This window comes from Gastrolobium bilobum, unplaced genomic scaffold (genome assembly GCF_033153095.1).
Source record: "Gastrolobium bilobum isolate Gb01-03AN ecotype WA unplaced genomic scaffold, APGP_CSIRO_Gbil_v1 utg5255, whole genome shotgun sequence".
NCBI classification, from domain to species: Eukaryota; Viridiplantae; Streptophyta; class Magnoliopsida; order Fabales; family Fabaceae; genus Gastrolobium; species Gastrolobium bilobum.
Window position 1 is genome coordinate 722,059 of NW_026898528.1, and position 20,928 is coordinate 742,986.

The 20,928-nt window shown below is 37.4% G+C and overlaps 1 protein-coding gene across 5 annotated transcripts in view; it reads left to right on the forward strand.

Moving 5' to 3' along the window:
* LOC133317072 (myosin-15) overlaps positions 1 to 20,928 on the forward strand; it is a 32,617-nt gene that overhangs the window by 3,995 nt on the left and 7,694 nt on the right. For 2 of the 5 annotated variants that reach the window (XM_061518875.1, XM_061518876.1), the window contains exons 7-29: positions 14 to 163; positions 275 to 411; positions 1,908 to 2,054; positions 2,150 to 2,251; positions 2,629 to 2,686; positions 2,816 to 2,917; positions 3,437 to 3,474; positions 3,570 to 3,696; positions 3,783 to 3,956; positions 4,115 to 4,246; positions 4,811 to 4,920; positions 5,819 to 5,879; positions 5,967 to 6,144; positions 6,760 to 6,965; positions 13,446 to 13,565; positions 13,666 to 13,764; positions 14,408 to 14,629; positions 15,850 to 15,989; positions 16,213 to 16,274; positions 16,490 to 16,575; positions 16,664 to 16,753; positions 18,685 to 18,855; positions 19,051 to 19,185. In XM_061518875.1, the coding sequence (XP_061374859.1) occupies positions 14 to 163; positions 275 to 411; positions 1,908 to 2,054; positions 2,150 to 2,251; positions 2,629 to 2,686; positions 2,816 to 2,917; positions 3,437 to 3,474; positions 3,570 to 3,696; positions 3,783 to 3,956; positions 4,115 to 4,246; positions 4,811 to 4,920; positions 5,819 to 5,879; positions 5,967 to 6,144; positions 6,760 to 6,965; positions 13,446 to 13,565; positions 13,666 to 13,764; positions 14,408 to 14,629; positions 15,850 to 15,989; positions 16,213 to 16,274; positions 16,490 to 16,575; positions 16,664 to 16,753; positions 18,685 to 18,855; positions 19,051 to 19,185 (2,847 nt within the window). Of the gene's footprint in view, positions 1 to 13; positions 164 to 274; positions 412 to 1,907; positions 2,055 to 2,149; positions 2,252 to 2,628; positions 2,687 to 2,815; positions 2,918 to 3,436; positions 3,475 to 3,569; positions 3,697 to 3,782; positions 3,957 to 4,114; positions 4,247 to 4,810; positions 4,921 to 5,818; positions 5,880 to 5,966; positions 6,145 to 6,759; positions 6,966 to 13,445; positions 13,566 to 13,665; positions 13,765 to 14,407; positions 14,630 to 15,849; positions 15,990 to 16,212; positions 16,325 to 16,489; positions 16,576 to 16,663; positions 16,754 to 18,684; positions 18,856 to 19,050; positions 19,204 to 20,928 lie in introns of all 5 variants that reach the window. The other 3 variants (XM_061518873.1, XM_061518874.1, XM_061518877.1) reach the window with 3 other exon arrangements.

Consider the following 20,928-nt stretch of genomic DNA (forward strand, 5'->3'; position numbering starts at 1 on the left):
GCCTCATTTTTAGGATGTAGAGAAGTATAAGTTAGGACATCCAAGCCACTTCCACTATTTAAATCAAAGTAAAGTCTATGAATTAGATGGGGTTAGCAGTGCTGAAGAATACATGAAGACGAGGAGAGCAATGGATATTGTTGGCATAAGTCTCGAGGATCAGGTGTAATGATGTTATCCATTAGTGTATCTTTCACTTTATCGCATGCTGTATTGGTTAATTTTTTTGATGGCTTTTCCTCTGCTTATAGTTTTCCTTTCTTCCTCTTACCAGGATGCCATATTTAGTACCTTAGCTGCAATCCTACATTTGGGAAACATTGAATTTTCTCCTGGAAAAGAGCATGATTCGTCAGTAATAAAGGATGAGAAATCAAGATTTCATTTGCAGATGGCTGCTAATCTTTTCAGGTAGGTGGTTTATGTCATGTTTGGAAAATTATTTAATTTATATATATTATATATCAACTTGGCGAACTTCATTTCACTTATTTGCATCCAAATAATTATATATATATTTTTTTTTGGCAATTGTTAATGATATTGCTATATTAGATTTTGATAATATGACTCCATAGAGTGCATGAACAGTGTGTAAAATTTGGCAGGGAATTGAGGGAATAGTAAATTTTTTATCTATAACATTGACTAGGAATGTATACCGAATCCTGCTTCATTTTTCAACTACTTTTGAGTATTAATAGGAAGTGAAAGAAAATAGCAGAAAGAGAAAGAAAATGAACAAACAGAGAATGTGAACTTAGAGAGAGGCTCTGAATCTTTCTGTTTTATTCGTCTTCCGAGTTATACATGAGAGTCTTTTATAGTCTCAACTGTAACAGAAACAATTAACCACATAATTAACTATCATAATTGACTAACAGTAACAGTGGTGAAACCACAGGATCAGGATCAGGCCCTAGATTAGGGCTCTGATACCATAATAGAAAGTGAGAGAAAATAGAAGAAAGAGAATGAGAGAATGTGAGCTTAGAGAGGCTCTGAATCTTTCTGTTTCATTCATCTTCTGAATGTTACATGAGTTTTTTAGGGTATGCATGGCAACCATTCTGTTCTCTAACTTTGTTTTTGGATATATATATATATATATATATATATATATATATATATTTTAATTTTCTGTGTTAGAAAGAGTTCTTGGGAAAAAATGTTTCGTAACACAATTTGTTTCTATTTTCAATGAGAGAGAATATATATTTTGTAAATAGTATATTTAATAAATATTGTGTATTTAATCCTTATAACCCATTCTATGATGTGAACATTTAATAAATGGTGTGCTAGGGAGCAAAAACCAAAAAAGGTCGTTTCTTGTATCTGTCAATTTGTGTTCCTAGACAACCGGTTCATTCTCTGGAACAAAAAACTGAACCGGTTATATTAAACATTATTTCCAACCATTTTTGTTCCCCAGAATATAAAAAATATTTTTGGGAATGTTGTTATGCACACCTCTATGATTGCAACAGTTGCTAAGATTCTGACTCAGACAGTAACAGACAATAGACATGACTAACTATCATAAGTGACTAACAGTAACATACCATGTGTTAATCTATCAAGTATTGACTTTGCTAAGATAGGTAGTATTAAGCTTTAAGAATCCGATATACCCAAGAAAGAAACCAAGCTTTAGAATAAGTAGCACTGGTTTCTCGTCCCATGAGTGATTTTATTTCTGTGTAAACAGGTAGTGCCTATTATTATTAATTTTTTTTTGGTAACAATGCCTATTATTTTTATATTATTGAACAAATGACAAAAATACCAAAATGAGTTGGATGTTTGGTTGTTTCTCTTTAAGATATAATGAATGGTCATTATTTTGTAGAAGTTTTCATCCTTTGTTGAACTTAATGGAATGGCTACAAAATTTCCTTGTGTAGGTGTGATTTGAACCTACTGCTAGCAACTTTATGCACCCGTTCAATACAAACCCGAGAAGGAAATATTGTCAAAACTCTTGATTGTAATGCTGCTGTTGCTGGCCGGGATGCTCTGGCAAAAACGGTTTATGCTCATTTATTTGATTGGTATGCTTATGGTCAATGCAGAATTGATGATCATATATTTTTTTATAATGCCCAGTTTTGGGTGAAAGTTATATTTATTTTTGTTGTTCTACCAGGCTTGTTGATAAGATCAATAGTTCTGTTGGGCAAGATATCAATTCCCAGATGCAAATTGGAGTTTTGGATATATATGGTTTTGAGTGCTTTAAGGATAATAGGTAAGTTGTTGCCAATCACTTACTTATCTCTTGAAGAAGGAGGAATATTCTTTTTGGTTATGTGGATTGTGGAGAGTTGAGTTGAGTGGGTTAACTGTGCATTTGAAGTATTGGAATATCCTGGTGCATGGGTCAGTCGTGTATTTTTAATTTCTTATAAATACTTGCCACTTTTCTAGTGTTCTTGAAAGTTTTAGTACTTTCACTAGTAGAAAAAATGCTCAGTGCTCAGATTTTTGAATTTGTTAGTACCATCTTTGGATTATTTCTTTGTATATATGCTATTATGATTTGATTTTTCTGCTGCTGTTATTTTAATTTGGATCGCTTTGTTAACATGATTGCCTTGCTTAATCCAATAACATTTGCTTCAACAGTTTTGAGCAATTCTGTATCAATTTTGCAAATGAAAAGCTTCAGCAACATTTTAATGAGGTATACAAGAGTTTTATTGTATGCTAATTTGCATTCCCCAAGTTAATGCCTTAATGTCTTAATCTGGATTTGTGGATGTGTTTCTTTTGTCATTTTCTTATAACCTCTGTCTCTGCTCATTTCTTCCAGCATGTATTCAAGATGGAGCAGGAGGAATATAGCAAAGAAGAGATTAACTGGAGTTACATTGAATTTATAGACAACCAAGATGTTTTAGATTTGATTGAAAAGGTTTTCACTTAATTGTTTCTTTAGGTGAAGGTTTTCTAAATTCTATGTTTCTATGTTAGCATGTAGAATTATGCATATCGTACAGATTGCATGTTTCATGCATAATATGTGGCAAGGATAATATCTGTATCTGAAATAATGTGGCTGAGGAATTGTGAACAAGCAATGAATTTTAGTCAATTTACTATGGTGGGTCACAGAGTCTGATTGAAAACAGAGGATCTGGATTAGGATGGCAGCTACTCAGCTATGGGTCTAATGTTTGAAACTGCCATGATATATATGACTTTGACATAACGTTGGGAATAACTGTTGTATTGGGTTCTTACAAAGAATAAGTTGGTAAGACCTGTATATATAGGATTCTCTTGACCACAATCATGCCAAAAGAATATTATGTGGTTTTGTCTGGAAGTGAAATTCTATGATTTGCAATTTTGCATCATACTGATGCGTATGCCTTTTTTACCCCCACTGGATCTCAGTTTCTTATGGACTCATTACTGCATTCTTTTGCAGAAACCCATTGGTATCATTGCTCTGTTAGATGAAGCTTGGTACAATTTAAGTTCTTAAACATGAATTGTTGTGTATTTATTTATATATTACTCTCTTGCAAATTATCTCTAATCCTGAATTTGTCTCCTTTCAGCATGTTTCCAAAATCTACACATGAAACATTCTCAACCAGGTTGTTTCAGCATTTCCGGTCCCACCCTAGGTTAAAAAAGGAAAAGTTTTCAGAAACAGATTTTACTGTTTCTCATTATGCTGGAAAGGTGATTCAGTGTTGCAGTAATTTCTCTTGTTTTGAAAATGAAATCTTGTGAGTTGTGATGTAACATCTTCCGATGCTTTTATGCAGGTCACTTACCATACAGACACCTTCTTAGATAAAAATCGTGATTATGTAGTTGTAGAACATTGTAATCTATTATCTTCTTCAAAGTACCCATTTGTGTCGGGTCTTTTTCCTATGCTACCAGAGGAATCTTCAAGGTCATCGTACAAGTTTTCTTCTGTGGCTTCCAGATTTAAGGTGTGAATATATATATCCTTTTGTGTGTTACTGAATTTAAGGTGATCCATTATGATGAACAAATTGTATAGGAGACTAAAGTATTTGAACATTAACTTTATGTTGCTGATCATTTTTGTTTCTTGTCTGTGTGTGGATATGGTTGATGGGGACCTCAGCAACAACTTCAAGCACTCATGGAAACGCTTAACAAAACAGAGCCTCATTACATTCGATGTATCAAGCCAAACTCTTTGAATCGACCCCAACAGTTTGAGAATACCAGCGTCATACACCAGTTACGCTGTGGGGTCAGTAGTTTAGATATTCTAGCTCATTTACTGTTATCTTTCACATAAAGACACATAGATTGCCATTATGTCAATTATTTAAAATTGTTTCCTTGGTTGCTGTCTTACTGATTATGTCATCAGTCGGAGCTGTTGTTGTTACCCAATGTTTTGCACCAATTTTACCTTACAGATCACAGGTTACTTTTATTGTTTTTGCTTTTGAGTTAGGATGAATTTCTTTTGTCTCTGTTAGTGCATTGAATTGAGCCGAGGATCATTAAGTCTGCCCAGTTAAACTGGATGCTGGGTTATTTTCTACTGAAGTAAATTCAAGGGTTTTTCTAATGGCATTTCAAAGTTTAATTTATTGTTTTAATGTATTTTGTTTTTCCCCCCTCTTACTTTATACTCTCTATTAGTTTTATTTCCTATGAATAGTAATTGATAGATGCACACAAAAATGCTGCGTGCTTGATTCAAATTTTCATGCAAATAAGGCAGTCATAATTGTCCAACTAGATTTACTTCCTAGCAGATTCACATTTGTTAAGCAATTCTTTGCCATGACTTTATTTTATTCAGGGTGTCCTCGAGGCTGTACGGATAAGTCTGGCTGGTTACCCCACTCGAAGGAGTTACTCAGAGTTTGTAGATCGCTTTGGATTAATAGCTCCTGAATTTATGGATGGAAGGTGAATTTACTAAAATTCATATAGCAGTTTAACTCTATACCTAATACTCCATGATTTTTGCTGTTTTTATTTTGGTATATTGTGGAACTGTATTTGTCAAAAAAGCTATTTTTGTAGGATTAGTGTTTATAAAAATTTAATTGTTACAGGGCGAGATTCAAGGCTCAAAAGCTTGACCAAGTTTGAGCCAGTCTTAACCTGCTCAAAGTTAATATACACATATGTGGGTAAAAGATTGTGAAGTTTATTAAATTATACAAAATAAAAGTATATTTTATTAGCATTGATATGCCAAATCCTTAAGTGAGAGGAAGTGTAGAAGTATCCCATGAGGTTGCGGGATATAGTCTTCACAGTCCAGACTGACCGTGAACTTGATTTTGAGAGTGAAGTGGGAGCCTTTGAATCACTCCCATAAAAATTTGCACTGGTTCTCTAGTTTGCTCCGCGATTTGCTGGTTTACTTGGTTATTAAACAATTATACCAAAACATTTCTAAATAGTAAACTGGGCCTGATCATGGCCCAGTTCTCCAGTTCTCTGGTTGAAACAGCCAGCTTGGTCTGGTTATAAAAAGATTGGTTATGATTATTGCAACACTATTGGTGATTTTAATTAGCTGAACAAAAAGAGAGAGCAAAAAGGCAAGTTGGTTTTACATCTGCTTATTTGAATTTATGATTCTTCCTTTTCCTTCAGTATAGGAAAATGTTCTCATTACTAGAAAAAATTTTCTCGTGGCGTGAATTGCCATTGAATTATCTTGAGTTTACTCTACCTGCATTTTATATATATATATATATATAATGCAAATACAACAATACAAGCTTCTTACATACTAAATAAAGAGCTCAAAGCTTTCTTCTCAACAATGCTTATTTATACTTTGTGTTGACAGTTGTGATGATAAAGCTGCAACTCAGAAAATTTTGCAAAGGCTAAAGCTTGAAAATTTTCAGGTCTGCTTCTTAGGAACCATGCAAGCAGCTGTTTGTGATGGTTACATTTATTGATTTTATTTTTAATATCTTTTTTCTTCTTTTCAGTTGGGTAGGTCTAAAGTGTTTCTCAGGGCTGGTCAAATTGGCATTTTAGACTATAAACGTGCTGAAGTTTTGGACAATGCTGCAAAGTGTATTCAGCGCCGACTGCAAACATTTATTGCACGCAATAATTTCATCTCAATCCGAGCTGCTGCATTTTCTCTTCAAGCATGCTGCCGGGGTTAGTCTTGTTGACATTTAATAAAATAATTCCTCTTTAATTGCTTTCTTAAATTTATGGTCAATAAATATTTCTCGGTATTTTGTTCTTAGACGTCATTCACGTGTGCCTATGAGCTTCATCAGTAATATGCCAGTATTTAGTTTCCTTTTCAGCTTCAGATAAGACTTGATTTGTACTTCATTGCTTATCCTCTTTATAACCTTGTAAACTCAATTATACTTGTTATTCTATGTATATCACATGTAGATGTGGCGATCACCACTTCTATAATTAAATTTGTTAGAGATATCATATGAAATCATTCATGCATTTTCATATAACAATTTAAGCTATTGGGAGAATTGGTTCATGTCATAGTATAAGAGCATCTATGGTTAGGTGGTCCAGAGTTCAATAATTGCCGCCCATATTCTTATACTAAAAAGTTGAATTTCAACTCAAAGTAGATGACTTATATACTGTCCATGCCTTAAACTCAAAGGGCTCTTCCATGAGGGGGAATGTTAGATATATATTATAAAAGCATTCATGTGTACCTAACAGTTTAAGCTTTTGAAAGAGTCGGTTCATGACAAAATTGTCCCGGTCCTCATCAGTTTTTTGTTCATGCAGGATGCCTTGTCCGGAAGATATATGCTTCTAAACGGGAGATAGCAGCAGCTCTCTTCATTCAGAAATATATTCGAATGTTTCTAATGAGGCATGCTTACTTGAAACTATATGCTTCTGCTATTATCTTACAATCCAAAGTTCGTGGATTTACAACTCGCCAAAGATTCTTGCATAGAAAAGAAAACAAAGCTGCTTCTTTAATTCAGGTATTTTATCGAGGTAGATGTATTGTGTGATATTTAAAATGTCAAAGCAATGGCCTATTCATCTTCATCATTTTAATAATTTGATCTCATTTTGCATATTCTGTTTGGAACTTAGAATTCATATGCATATGCTTGTGATTTGGGTTGATTGTGTGAAACATTATAGTCTAGATTTTTTGATGTTTCATCTCTCATATTTGCATGTTTATAGCACATGATAATGCAATATTTGGTTTCAATTGTTTGCGTTTTTTTATCTAGATATGTAAAGAACTAATTCAACCCAAAACCTTAAGGTGTTGGGTGATGGCTTTTTTAATGGTTTATATTATTCTCTAACATACTGATAGGATCACAACAATAGATCATGGGCTGGAGGCAAAGACAGAATCTCAACCCATTCATAAGAAGTGGAATGGTCCAGTTTTAGTGTATCAGAGGAGGAATAAAAAGAAAGGGGAGGGAATAGATGACGTGTAATGGTTGGTTACGAAGTTGTTATGCGTGTGGGTTACATGGGCAGGGAAGAGAGAGAGAGTTAGTGGTAGTTTGTTATTTCCATTGTCTATAATAGTCTGAAGATTCCCTTAGAAGGGTATTCATGTTTTCATTCAGTTTCTACAAGAGTAGGAAGGGCTAATGGGGAGATCTCCATAGCTGGGAGCTTTGGCTCTTTTAATATTTCTGTAATCGTTTGTCTCTTTTCAATTAATATACAGATTAATTCCTCTTGTTTCGATAGGAAGAGTTTAAATCCTATCAATTGGTGCTTTCATTGAGAGGGTTAATTTTCTTTGGAGAGGAAGAACAGTAGTGTATGCTCACCAGAATGACGTCTCAACGTGTAGATGTTCTTGACGCAAGAATGACAGCGGTGGAAAATTCGTTGAAATCGCAGGAAGCACTTCTTCGTTCCCATGACCTCACATCCAAGTCTCACTCTAACCAACTAGCAGACCACTCTGTAAAGCTCGGTTCATTAGTCACCAGCGTTGCAGAAATTGTGAACAGCCTGCAAGCATTGCACGCTGAAGTCAAAAATGGGTTTCAACGCAATCAACCAGCAACGGAAATCCCAACCGTGACTCTGGGAGAGGGCAACGTGACGTCGAAGGAGAAGGCAGCGACTCGGAGCGATGACGGATCTCCGATAACAGTAGTCAACAGCGAAATCCAACACGATGATTACCGGATCAAAGCGAAACGCATAGAGCTTCCAGTGTTCACCGGAATCGATCCCGTGGGATGGGTTGATAGAGCATAGGCTTATTTCGCAGTACAAGGTACACCGGTAACCATGCGCGTCCAATATGCCCAAATTTGCATGGAGGGCCCTTCATGGCATTGGTTCAAGGTGCTCAAAGAATCAAATGCTCGATTAGATTGGGAGCGGTTTAAGCACGCACTATTCGATCGGTATGGAGAGGGTCATTTTGGCAACCCCTATGCCCAATTGAAGGGGCTGCTTCAGGGCGGTACGGTGGACGAATATGTGGAAGCATTTGAGATGCTCTCAGCCCAGATCCCTCCCATGCCTGATGAACAATACATGGGTCTTTTTATTGGCGGCCTTCGAGATGAAATCCGACTTGAAGTCCTTTCCCTAGAGCCACAGAACCGGTACAAACTGATCTCCATGGCTAGAACAGTGGAGCGTAAGATACAAGGAGGAAAGACGACGCAAAAAAACCATAGCCACAACTTTAAGCGAGGGCTGGTTTCTGTTTAGACCGGTTTGGGAGAGAGAGCACAAGCCAAACCAACCTTAGGTATAAACCCAAAGGCCCAATAAGCCTGATGATAGGAAAAATGGGCCCAGTCCACGTGGAATGCGTAACTTATCCTATCCGGAGATGATGGACCGTAGAGCCAAGGGATTATGCTTTAAATGTGGACAAAACTACAGCCCAACCCACCAGTGTCCAGACAAGCAACTTAGATTACTCATTTGGGAAGAGGACGACGTCGTTGGGAAACCAGAACCCCTAAGTACAATAGAGGAGCGCACCGACACTGAAGATTGGGAATTGGTGTGCAACAACGTCAACTACGAAGATGTGATGACGGAGACGCTTCAAGCGAATACGATGAAGGTTGAAGGAGAACTAGAGGGGTTTCCGATCTTGGTGTTGATCGATAGTGGCGCGAGTCACAATTTTATTACTGCGGAGCTCGTGAATTCGTTGAATCTTCCGATTGATAGCACCAAGGAGTTTGTTGTCAGTCTCGGCGACGGTAGTAGAAGAACGTCGAAAGGGAGATGCACGAAGCTCCATCTACAGTTGGGTCAATATCAACTGACGATAGGGGCGTACCTACTGGAGTTGGGTGGAATCGATTTAATTTTGGGAATCGAATGGCTGGAAACCTTGGGAGAAGTGTGCCAGGATTGGAAGAAGAAAACGATGCAGTTCTCTTGTCAGGGAAGGAGGGTCAAGCTGAAGGGTTATCAGATGCGTAAAGAGATGCAACCCATGTCTCTATAGGGGCTGTTACACGGCATCGAAGCGGACGTCAAGGGGAAACCTGACGACTCTGTTGTCTTACTGGGTTCGCATCTGACAGAGGAGCAACAAGGTGTCCTCAATCACACCCTCAACCGGTTCCAGGACGTTTTCACAAAAAAACAGGGGCGGCCTCCTGTTCGACTACACGACCATGCCATAAACCTTCTTCCAGGAACCGGTCCGGTCAGTGTCAGACCCTATCGATATGCTCATCATCATAAGGATGAGATCGAAAGGCAGGTGAGAGAGCTATTGCATGCTGGAGAGATCACACACAGTGTCAGCCCTTTCTCTAGTCCAGTTGTACTAGTTAAAAAAAAAGATGGCTCCTGGCCTATGTGTGTTGACTACAGAGCACTCAACAAGGTTACAATCCCAGATAAGTATCCCATTCCTACTATTACTGAGTTATTAGATGAATTACATGGCTCACAATACTTTTCAAAGATTGATTTGAAATTTGGGTTCCACCAAATTCGAGTTCGAAGTGAAGATACTCCCAAGACAACATTCCGAACGCATGATGGACATTACGAGTACCTCGTAATGCCTTTTGGCTTGACGAATGCCCCGTCAACATTTCAAGCCACCATGAACTCTATTTTTCGGGAGAAACTTCGCCATTATCTGTTGGTATTTTTTGACGATATCCTCGTCTATAGACCTTCATGGGAAGATCATTTACTTCATTTGGCAGATGTTTTATTTTTACTGCAGGAAAATAATCTCGTTGCTCAAAGAAAGAAATGCAGTTTTGGAGAAATTTCTGTTGAGTACTTGGGGCACATCATCTCATTTGAAGGGGTAGCCATGGATCCCTCCAAAGTGCAAGCTGTGATTGATTGGCCCCAACCAGCTAATGTCAAAGGAGTTCGAGGATTGTTAGGATTAACGGGCTATTATCGCCGTTTCATCAAAGACTATGGCAAGATTGCACAACCTCTCACTGAGTTGACCAAGAAGGATGGCTTTGTTTGGACTGATGCATCCAAATTAGCTTTCACAAAATTGAAAGAGCTTCTTACCACAGCTCCTGTCTTAGCACTTCCAGATTTCACCAAGGAGTTTATCATCGAGTGTGACGCTTCTGGGGTTGGACTAGGAGTTGTACTGATGCAGGAGAAACAGGCAATTGCATATTTCAGCAAGGCTCTTGCTCCTAGGAATCTTTCTAAGTCAGTCTATGAGAAAGAAATTATGGCTCTTGCACTTGCCATTCAACATTGGCGTCCATATCTTTTGGGGCGTTCTTTTACAGTATATACAGATCATAAAAGTCTGCGTCACTTGCTTTCTCAGCGAATTACTACTTCTGACCAACACTGCTCGTTATCTACGTTGATGGGGTACCAATTTGAAGTCGTGTACAAACCGGGACCGGAGAATAAAGCGGCAGATGCCTTATCTAGAATGATGGAGCCTGTGGAATTGGAATTGTCTCATATTGTATCTAGTCCCTATTGGCTAGATTTAAGTGTGGTGAAGAGCGAATACCAAACTGATCCCGAGTTGCAAAACATTATTTCAGCCTTGCAATCTGGCCAGAACACCTCCTCTGGTTACTCTTTACATGAGGAGCTTTTGTTTTACAAAGGTAGGATGGTCTTGTCTCAACCACTTCTCTTATTCCTACCTTGCTGCACGAGTTCCACTCTTCTCCTACAGGGTGACATTCGGGTTTTACCAGGACCTACAAGCGGTTGGCTGGTGGAGTTTTCTGGAAAGGAATGCAGAAGCGTATTATGATGTTTGTAAGATCATGTGATATTTGCCAAAGGAACAAATATCAGACCTTGTCTCCTGCTGGCTTGTTGCAGCCGCTGCCAGTCCCACAGCTCGTTTGGGAGGATGTTTCGATGGACTTTATCACGGGGTTACCCAAGTCTCAAGGTTTTGAGGTTATTCTTATGGTTGTTGATCGTTTGACAAAGTATGCCCATTTCATCCTTGTGAAACACCCTTTTACTGCTAAGAGTGTTGCTGATATATTTGTCAAAGAAGTGATACGTCTCCATGGTTTACCCCGTTCTGTTGTTAGTGATCGTGACCCTTTGTTCCTTAGCAATTTCTGGAAGGAGCTATTCCGTTTACAAGGAACCGTCTTGAAGATGAGTACTTCTTATCACCCTCAAACGGATGGACAAACGGAGGTTGTTAATCGTTGCCTTGAGACATACCTGCGCTGTTTTGCATCCGAGCAGCCCAAACAATGGTCTTATTGGATCTCGTGGGCTGAATTTTCTTATAATACTTCTTACCATAGTTCTATTCACACCACTCCTTTCTCTGTTGTTTATGGTAGGCCTCCACCCAACATTACTCATTATTTGATGGGTGAAACTCAAGTGGATGCTGTTGCTCGAGTTCTGTTTGATCGTGATGAGGCCCTGCGTCAGTTAAAGTATCATTTAACTCGTGCTCAAAATTCCATGAACAGGCAAGCAGATGCTCATCGACAGGAGGTGACATTTGATGTAGGAGATTGAGTCTAAGTCAAGTTGAGACCCCATAGACAAGTTTCTGTTTCAAGACGCATAAACCCAAAGCTGGCTGCTAGTTTCTATGGTCCTTTCCAGGTGGCAAAAAAAATAGGGGCTGTTGCTTATAAGTTGCTGCTCCCTGCGGGATCCCGCATACATCCGGTATTCCATGTGTCTCAACTTAGAAAAGCTACGGGCACAGTTGTGGCAGAGGGCAGTTTACCTGAAGGAATGGCTGTGGATGGTTCCCATAATCATGAACCCGAATCTGTCTTAGCAGTGCGCCATCTTAAGGACCAGGGCAGAGTGCATGAGGAATGGTTGGTCCTTTGGAAGACCAAACCAGTAGAAGAGGCCACATGGGAGAAGGCAAGTGATATACAAAAATTTTTGCCTTGAGGACAAGGCAGAATCTATAGAGGCATGCATTGATAGGAACACAACAATAGATCATGGGCTGGAGGCTGATCATGGGCTGGAGGCAAAGACAGAATCTCAACCCATTCATAAGAAGTGGAATGGTCCAGTTTTAGTGTATCAGAGGAGGAATAAAAAGAAAGGGGAGGGAATAGATGACGTGTAATGGTTGTTTACGAAGTTGTTATGCGTGTGGGTTACATGGGCAGGGAAGAGAGAGAGTTAGTGGTAGTTTGTTATTTCCATTGTCTATAATAGTCTGAAGATTCCCTTAGAAGGGTATTCATGTTTTCATTCAGTTTCTACAAGAGTAGGAAGGGCTAATGGGGAGATCTCCATAGCTGGGAGCTTTGGCTCTTTTAATATTTCTGTAATCGTTTGTCTCTTTTCAATTAATATACAGATTAATTCCTCTTGTTTCGATAGGAAGAGTTTAAATCCTATCACATATCTCCTCAAGCAAGAGCCCTTTGGACTTGAAGCGTGGATATTGCACAAGTCCAATTTTTTTTGTTTTACCTTGTGCTTATTTAATTCCACTTCAAAGTGGGGGGTGGTGAGGATTGAACTGGTGACCTTATGGTCACTGAAGCTCTGATACCATGTAAAGAACCAATTAAACCCAAAACCTTAAGGTGTTGGATGATGGCCTTTTTAATGGTTCATATTATTCTCTAACAAGATAGCATGATCGCTTCTGTTAGGAATCTCAAAACACTGTCTGAATTTTTAGAGGGAAAAAACTGAGAAACGGTGAACAGAGAAAGAGAAAAAACCCTTTCGTTTTGATTCACCAAATTACAAAGAACAAAGGAGAGAAATCTCCTGCTAAGGGTTTCCCCTCACAACTTAGCCACTGCTCTGTTTTTTTTTTTGTTTTTTTTTTCTTTTCAAACTAGCAAATCTGAATTCCCCTCTTCTACCCTCTTTTACTATTTAAACTAATTCTCTAGCTCTAACAACTTTGACAGCTCAAGCATAGCCATTTTAACTAAATAACTGAATATTCTAACTAATTACTTTCTATCAGATTCTGATATATATATATTTTTATCATATGTAACCTTGATATATAGGCCTATTGGAGGATGTGCAAGGCACGGGCTGCCTTCCGACAACATCAAGGTTCAATTGTGGCAATACAATGCCTTTGGCGGTGTAGACAAGCAAAAAGAGAACTTCGCAGACTAAAACAAGTAAGGTTTCCTTTTCCTTTTATTTTATTTTTTGGTGGGGGAGGGGGAACGTATTAAAAGTTGTTCAGTGCCTTAATTGTTTATCATTTGCCATTGCCAGGAGGCTAACGAAGCCGGTGCCCTGCGTTTAGCTAAGAATAAACTTGAGAAGCAATTGGAAGAGCTCACATGGCGTTTGCATCTTGAAAAAAAAATAAGGGTATTACTTTCAGAAAAAAGATATTATGGATTGGTTATATGTTCAGATTTGAGTCCCTGTACACGGAAAAGTGTTTTGATACATGATATTTTGTTGCTGCCCCACACGTTCTTAGTTCATCTCTTGCTGATGCCATGAATTTATTGTTTTTGGGATTCAAATTATTTAAATGACAAACTGTGGATTTGAGGTTGTGTAGTGTAGTAATGCTTCTTCTGCATATATTGATATTATCATCTTATATGTCCCTAATAATTCGACAGTATTTCGGATATGCAAAGATATTGGACAGCTCTATTACACTGATTAGTGTTATAGGACTATTGTTTCCGTGTATCTGTTTTGGTTTTCTTCTCTGGTCTGAGGATTACTTATCCTCAATCTTTTAATACTGTTTTATCTTTCTAATTCTAATTCAACTTCTTTTATAAAAAAAAAGGTCCTTATGCATGATTGCCATATTTTGCTGTAAATTATTGGTTATATTTTAAAATTTTCTGTTATTTTATTTCTTCTGTGTGAATTTTAGACCTAAGGTCTGACATGTCCATCAGATCATATTGGCTAAATTAAAAAAAATAGTGTGCTCTATGGAGGTGAGATTTGTGGAAGTTGTGATAATGTAATCTGGATTACTATGCAGGTGTCTAATGAAGAGGCCAAGCAAGTTGAGATTTCGAAACTTCAGAAGATATTAGAAGCTCTGAATCTTGAATTAGATGCAGCTAAATTGGCTACAATTAATGAGTGCAACAAGAATGCAGTTTTGCAAAATCAGTTGCAATTGTCAGTAAAGGAAAAATCTGCTTTAGAAAGAGAGCTAGTTGCAATGGATGAAGTGCGGAAGGAAAATGCTCTATTAAAGGTACTTCATGTGATATTGAATGGTTGTGTTCCATCGAGTTTGTTTGATTTTGATGGTTTATAAATTTCAATTATTCTTTCCATGCAAATTATATGGTTAGATTTTTGTTCTGGTCAATGTGGTCTAGAATTTGGGTTGAATTACTTTACGAATCTGTTCTCTTTCTTTCTATTGTTTTTTACAAGAGCTTATCTTTTTAATTTATATGATATGTGCAGAAACATTATATAATTTGCAGACAATGGGGCATGGTTGTGGGTGATATAGGATAGATTAATGAAGTTGCAGATGAGGTTAGTGGTAGAGCTGAAGTGGAAAGATGGAGTTAAACACTAGAAGAACAAGTACTAGTAAGGCAGGTTGAAAGATATCTAGGCTGGGTCAAGAAAGTGCTAGAACAATGGGTCTGGATATTTTAATTAAAGTCAGAAGGGGGTGAAAATGTTTGAGTTTTTCTTGTTAGTTGAGTGAGATGGATGGAGCAATCTAGTGCGAAATCTTTCGCTTGGATTTTATGTTCATGGGCTGAGAAAAGTAATTTCACTTGGTTCATCTCCAGGTTCTATGTTCATGGATTGAACATGGATGGGGAGTTTATGGGCTTTTTCCCCCTCCAAAGATTAGGAGAGACTTAGTGGGATCATACATGCCCTTGATGGCTGCTACATCTTTATTCAGCATATAATAATCTCATTTTCTCGGTCAAGGATATATGTACTGTTTTATCATTCATCCCTTGCATTCTTTTCACTTCATTGCTTTTATTTATTTTCCTTTTAGGTTTTTTCTTTTTATTTGGCAGGGGTATTGTGATTGGCTTGTAATATTTGGGTTTTTGGAGTAAGGTAAGGATGATGATAATTGTGCTTGTGACCTTCTAGGTGAGGAAGAAAAAGGAAGTTTGGGGGAGAGAGAGATTGAATGATTGAAGTTGGATAATTTCCTACACATGCAATTAGTGCAAGCCTTATCATGAAAATGCATTTGTTCCTTTAAGGAAGCAAATCCTTGATGTCTCAGCATGGCTTGTTCTGTTGCTGTCTAGAGAATATTAAACTGCTAATCTATAGCATAAATATGATGTGCCTAGAAACTAGTCAGTATTGCATTAGAAGAAAGTTTTTGTTGGGGGAAATTTCATCCGCCATATGTCACTTTAATGTTTTCCTGTTTTCTCTAATAAACTCTGTTACATTATATTTCTTGGCTGACATTTGTAGGGTTCTTTGGATGCCTTTGAAAAGAAGAGCAGAGCTTTGGAGCTTGAGCTTGTGAATGCTAGAAAAGACCATGATGATACCATAAAGAAAATGAGGGAGTTTGAACAGAAGTGCTCTCAACTTGTGCAAAATGTGAAAAGGTGATTTTTCTTCTGCCCTCACTTCTCCTGTTTTACAAATTGAGTTAGTTTCTGAGTGCCAGTGGTGTTATGTCTTCCCATTCTACTGCTTTTTCCTGTTTGCCTTTATTAGATTTTGAACTTTTTTATAAATTTTGATGGTTCATGTGCAGTGGTTTACTTAAGTAGAGCTAGTGTGTTTTTGTTCCAAATTACTTATTTTTCTACTTGTATTTTGATGTAGTCTTGAGGAAAAGCTATTGAGTTTAGAGGATGAAAATCATGTGCTTAGTCAGAAAGCATTAAGTGTATCTCCTAAGAGTAACCGTCCAGGTTTTGCAAAGTCATTTTCAGAAGTAAGTTTCCTCGTACATATAGACGTTCACATCAGTAAATGTCTATAGAGAATTTGTTTTGCATTTTTCCTTATATATTTGTATCTTTGGGTTTCCATTCCTAGACAGTTTATATATTTGTGATATATTTTTGGGTATGTTGAAGAAAAGAAAATTGTGGTATAGTAACATATTTAGTTACTTTACTTTTATTTTTGGAACAGAAATATTCAAGTGCAATAGCCCCCCGCACTGAACGAAAGCCCATATTTGTAAGATGCTACTTTCTTGGCTTCCTCTGTTGAAAGTAATTGCTCAACTCAATCATTTTATTTTTTTATTTGCTCCAATTTGATGCAGGAGTCACCCACACCCACAAAACTTATTGCCCCTTCAACACTTGGCTTGTCAGACTCTCGTCGATCTAAATTAACTGCAGAGAGGCACCAGGTATTACTAATGTTTCACTTTTTCCTAAATACTACACCTTTATTTTCTGCACTTTGCTGCTTTCAGATGACTGCCAAAAGTTTTAACAGGCAATAATTGTTTAGTTTTATTTTTATGAACGATAAGGGTTCCGGACTGAGTCTGTGTTATTTTCCTTAGAGGCAAGCTGTGCATATACACACACACACACACACACACACACACACACACAAGCTGTACATAGATATTCTCCCGTAATTAAAGGATAATTGATTATTACAATTAAGGTGACATATCTCTACCAAATTAATGGTAGTTGACCAATGTAAATAAGGAAAGGAATCCGCAATATTCAGTGAAATAATATACAGGAAAATAAACTGAAAATAAATAGGGAATAATTGCAGAGAATATCTCTTTAAGTGGGAGAACATATCACAGCAACTGAGAACATTGGACAGTATTCTGTGGAGGGAAAGGGTATATGTTCTCAAAATAATATAATGCATTCCTTTCCTTATCATATCCAATCATATTTCCCCAACCTCCGATCCGGATACACACAGTGAGAGGGATTATAAATAACCAGACAGTTGGTGAATTGAGAAAGGGTTGCTGGAGATTTGTGGAACTTGGAGGGCATTTTTCATTTAGTGTTGGTGTAAGGGCGATATTACCTTGTCCCTTTATTGTACTGGATTTTCCATCACCAACAAAGATAGACTGTCTATTAGAACTGGTCTTGTTGGTTTTAAAAAAATGTGAGGAGTTGGTCATGTGATCAGCTGCACCAGACTCTATCATCCATGACTATGGGACTGTATTATGGGCTTTAAGAGTGTCAGAAATTAGACACTTACCTGAACGTGGAGAGAGCTTGAGCTAGCTGTTATGGTTCCAAGAAAGCATCGCAACTTCTTGATCTCTTCTTTGTTGAGGGATTGAACCTCAACTTTGTCTGAAATCAAAGGTTCTACTTCCTTCTCCATGGGCAGAAAGTTGGCTTCATTCTGCCTCTGTTCTATCTGATTTAACACTCTTTCCTTACAGTGGGGCTTAAAGCAATTTTCCTTCTGCACTGGGTACACCATAAGTTATCATGGGAAGTAGTCTTGCTTGGTTATGGTTTGGGCCCTGTCTGACTGTTCTCCTTCTTTGCAGTGGTGAGGGCTGAGTCAATGTTAAATTCAGAGGTAGAGGCATTCTCCAGCATCACATTACGACATCTTTCTTTTCGTTGGGCTAGCACAAAGATCTCATTTAGGTTAGGTAAAGGGTCTCTTACAATAATCTGGACACGAACTTGATCTCATTGGGTTTGGGACTGCTTTGCTGTTTTGTCTGGCTTATTTACAAAACCTGATTGAATGTGTGCTTTATGATAAAGAAAACAGGAAGCAAATATGCTGGAGCCTGAAGGTGCAAAATACTGCAATTCTATGAATTGAGATGAAGGAAAAGTCAAAAGTATTTCTGAATTTTAATTTTTTTTTTGGGGGCTGAAATTTCCAGAAGTGAAGCAGTTCTTGTTTATAGTCAGTAATTACAGAATTTGAAACCAGGACTAAAAAGTTAATCGTGGTTGTTACAATTGAATAGAGCCATAATCTGACTATTACAATGGTCATCACTTGGAGGCCACTCCTGATAACTTCGCTGGTGGCTGTGTTTGGGTTTTTGTGTTGGAGCATGTGTCATATGCCTTGGCAGATTCAGTGCTCCTCCCATCCTTATGTTAATCAAAATGAAATACAAGAAATGTAATCATCAATTGACTTTGGTGTGGATAAAGTAACAAGATTAAAATGTGGTGCAAAACAAGGATGAAAGGTCTATATTAACTTAAGATTCTTATAAACTGAAAATATTCATCTGAATCTAGGATTGCCTGTACTTATCATTTTGCCAAATAATTGTGCCCTATAAGCTAATACATACCATGTTTTGTGCAGGATAACTATGAATTCCTCTCTAGGTGTATCAAAGAGGATTTGGGGTTCAAAAATGGTAAGCCTCTGGCTGCTTGTATCATATACAAATGTCTTCTTCATTGGCATGCCTTTGAATCTGAGCGCACAGCCATATTTGATTACATAATTGATGGAATTAATGATGTCCTAAAGGTAAATAATTTGCTCTATTTTGACACTTCTCTCTTTATTCTTGGTTATGTTCCTTGTCTTATATTTAGAATTGAGTTATGAAAATTTTCTTTTGGCCTATCCTAAATAACTGTTCAATTATATTACTGTATCTGAATTGTAGGATGCTCGTGTTATTTTTATGAGATTTATTCATTGCAGTGGCATCTTTTTCAGGTTAGTGATGATGACATTGTCTTGCCATATTGGCTGTCCAATACCTCTGCACTTCTATGCCTCTTACAAAGGAACTTGCGTTCAAATGGCTTTTTACTTGCCACTGCTCAACGTTATGCTGGATCATCTGGCTTGGTCAGCCGGATAGGGCATGTGAGTAATCTTGTTGAATACTGATATCAGACCATTTTTTTCACTTGCACTTTGTAAATATTTTCCTGCTATTATGTTGGGATTGTTGACTTGGTTTAACCAGATGCATAAGGTTCTGGCTTAATTGAGGGTTGTCACTTCCTAGTTGATCAAGATATAAATTGTCTAGTATAAAAGGTGAACTGGAAGACATTTAATTTTTAACTTGGAAATTGAGGCTAAGTTTTTATATTGTTTCTAATGTTTCTATTGAACTCAGTAGAAACTCCTTTCGTATCTTTCATTTGGGTTCATCTACCACCGACCCCAATTAGATTAGGATAAAGGTGTTGGTTGATGTTGATGTTGTTCTGGAACTCAGTACAAGAAAGCTTTCAAAATTTTAGTCGTCTGTAGTATTTCCCCAAGTAGTTTGTGTTTGTTTTAATGGAATGATATAAATAAAAGATTTTTGTTAATTATATTTCAATGGCAAAGATTTTTTGGGATGAAAAAAGAAATATTACTTAACGAATATCACCAAAAAAGGTGGAGGATAAGATATCCTCTGGAGCAAAGGTAGAACAATTGTTGAAAGGAGTTTTTTTTTTTGGAGATTTCTTCACTGGTTCATCGATTAATCAACTAATCTGGTTAAGCCAGGAAGGACCACAAGGGTGGCAAAGCACTCCCTACCTAGTTGAAAGGAGTCCTGATCAGGGCAAATACACCAAAGAGCTGAATAGATGGCACGCTGTCAAAAAATCTGTCCCTCAATCCCTAGTAAACCCCAAATGCTAAATAAACTGTTGCAATTGAAATGACACTGAATAACCTCTATGGGTCCGTTTGGATGAGCTTTTGAAAAAGGAACTTTTTATGAGTTACTTTTTTTAAAAGTCAAACTTATTGTGTTTGGATGCAATACTTGAAAAGTGCTTTTGAATAAAATTGTTATTTGGATATTAAAATAAAAAGAACTTTTGAAATATAAAATGACTATTATGCCCATTTCCTCTTTGTGCCTCAGCTACCATTTCCATCGTGTCCTCTCTTGCCATGAACTTCAGATTTTCTTCAAAGCCACAATCTTTCCCGTAAGAAGGTCTCTAGCCTTATACACATTGCTATACGTCCCTGCCCAATCTGAACAACAAAAACACAAAAACAACACTGATTCATGTACCCAAAAAACAACAACATTGATTCATAAAGATCCAATTTTTATTTTTAAAATCTTAATAAAACGAAAAAAAATAAATAAAGAAAATGATGCAACAGTTTCGGAAACGGAGTTAACGAAGAATCGAAGCACCTTAGCAAGCTTCTCGAACATGTTGGCACGAGTCCAATTGCTGATTGCGTTGCCGGCGACGACCATTAACCAAGAAGACCTTTCTCTTTGATTATTCATGTGATTGTGGTATAGGGTGGCGAAAACCCTACGATGAAAAATGCTCTGAACAGAATGGAAAGCAAGGAGTGTCGAAGGGATCCACGGGTAAAATTGGTTAGAAAAGTTTTCCGGTTGTTTTTGGCTTCTCCTTCTTTCAGAAGCTCATATTTTTAACTTCTCAAAAAAGCAAGATTTTAGCTTTTTTATTAACTTCTGCTTTTATGAAAAGCTTCGATCCAAACATGAAAAAAAAATTAAAAGCACTTAAAAAAAAACAGCTTTTACCGAAAGAAAAGGAAACCCAAATGACCACTAAGTGGCAGTAGATGTAGGGAAATGTAGAAACGAAT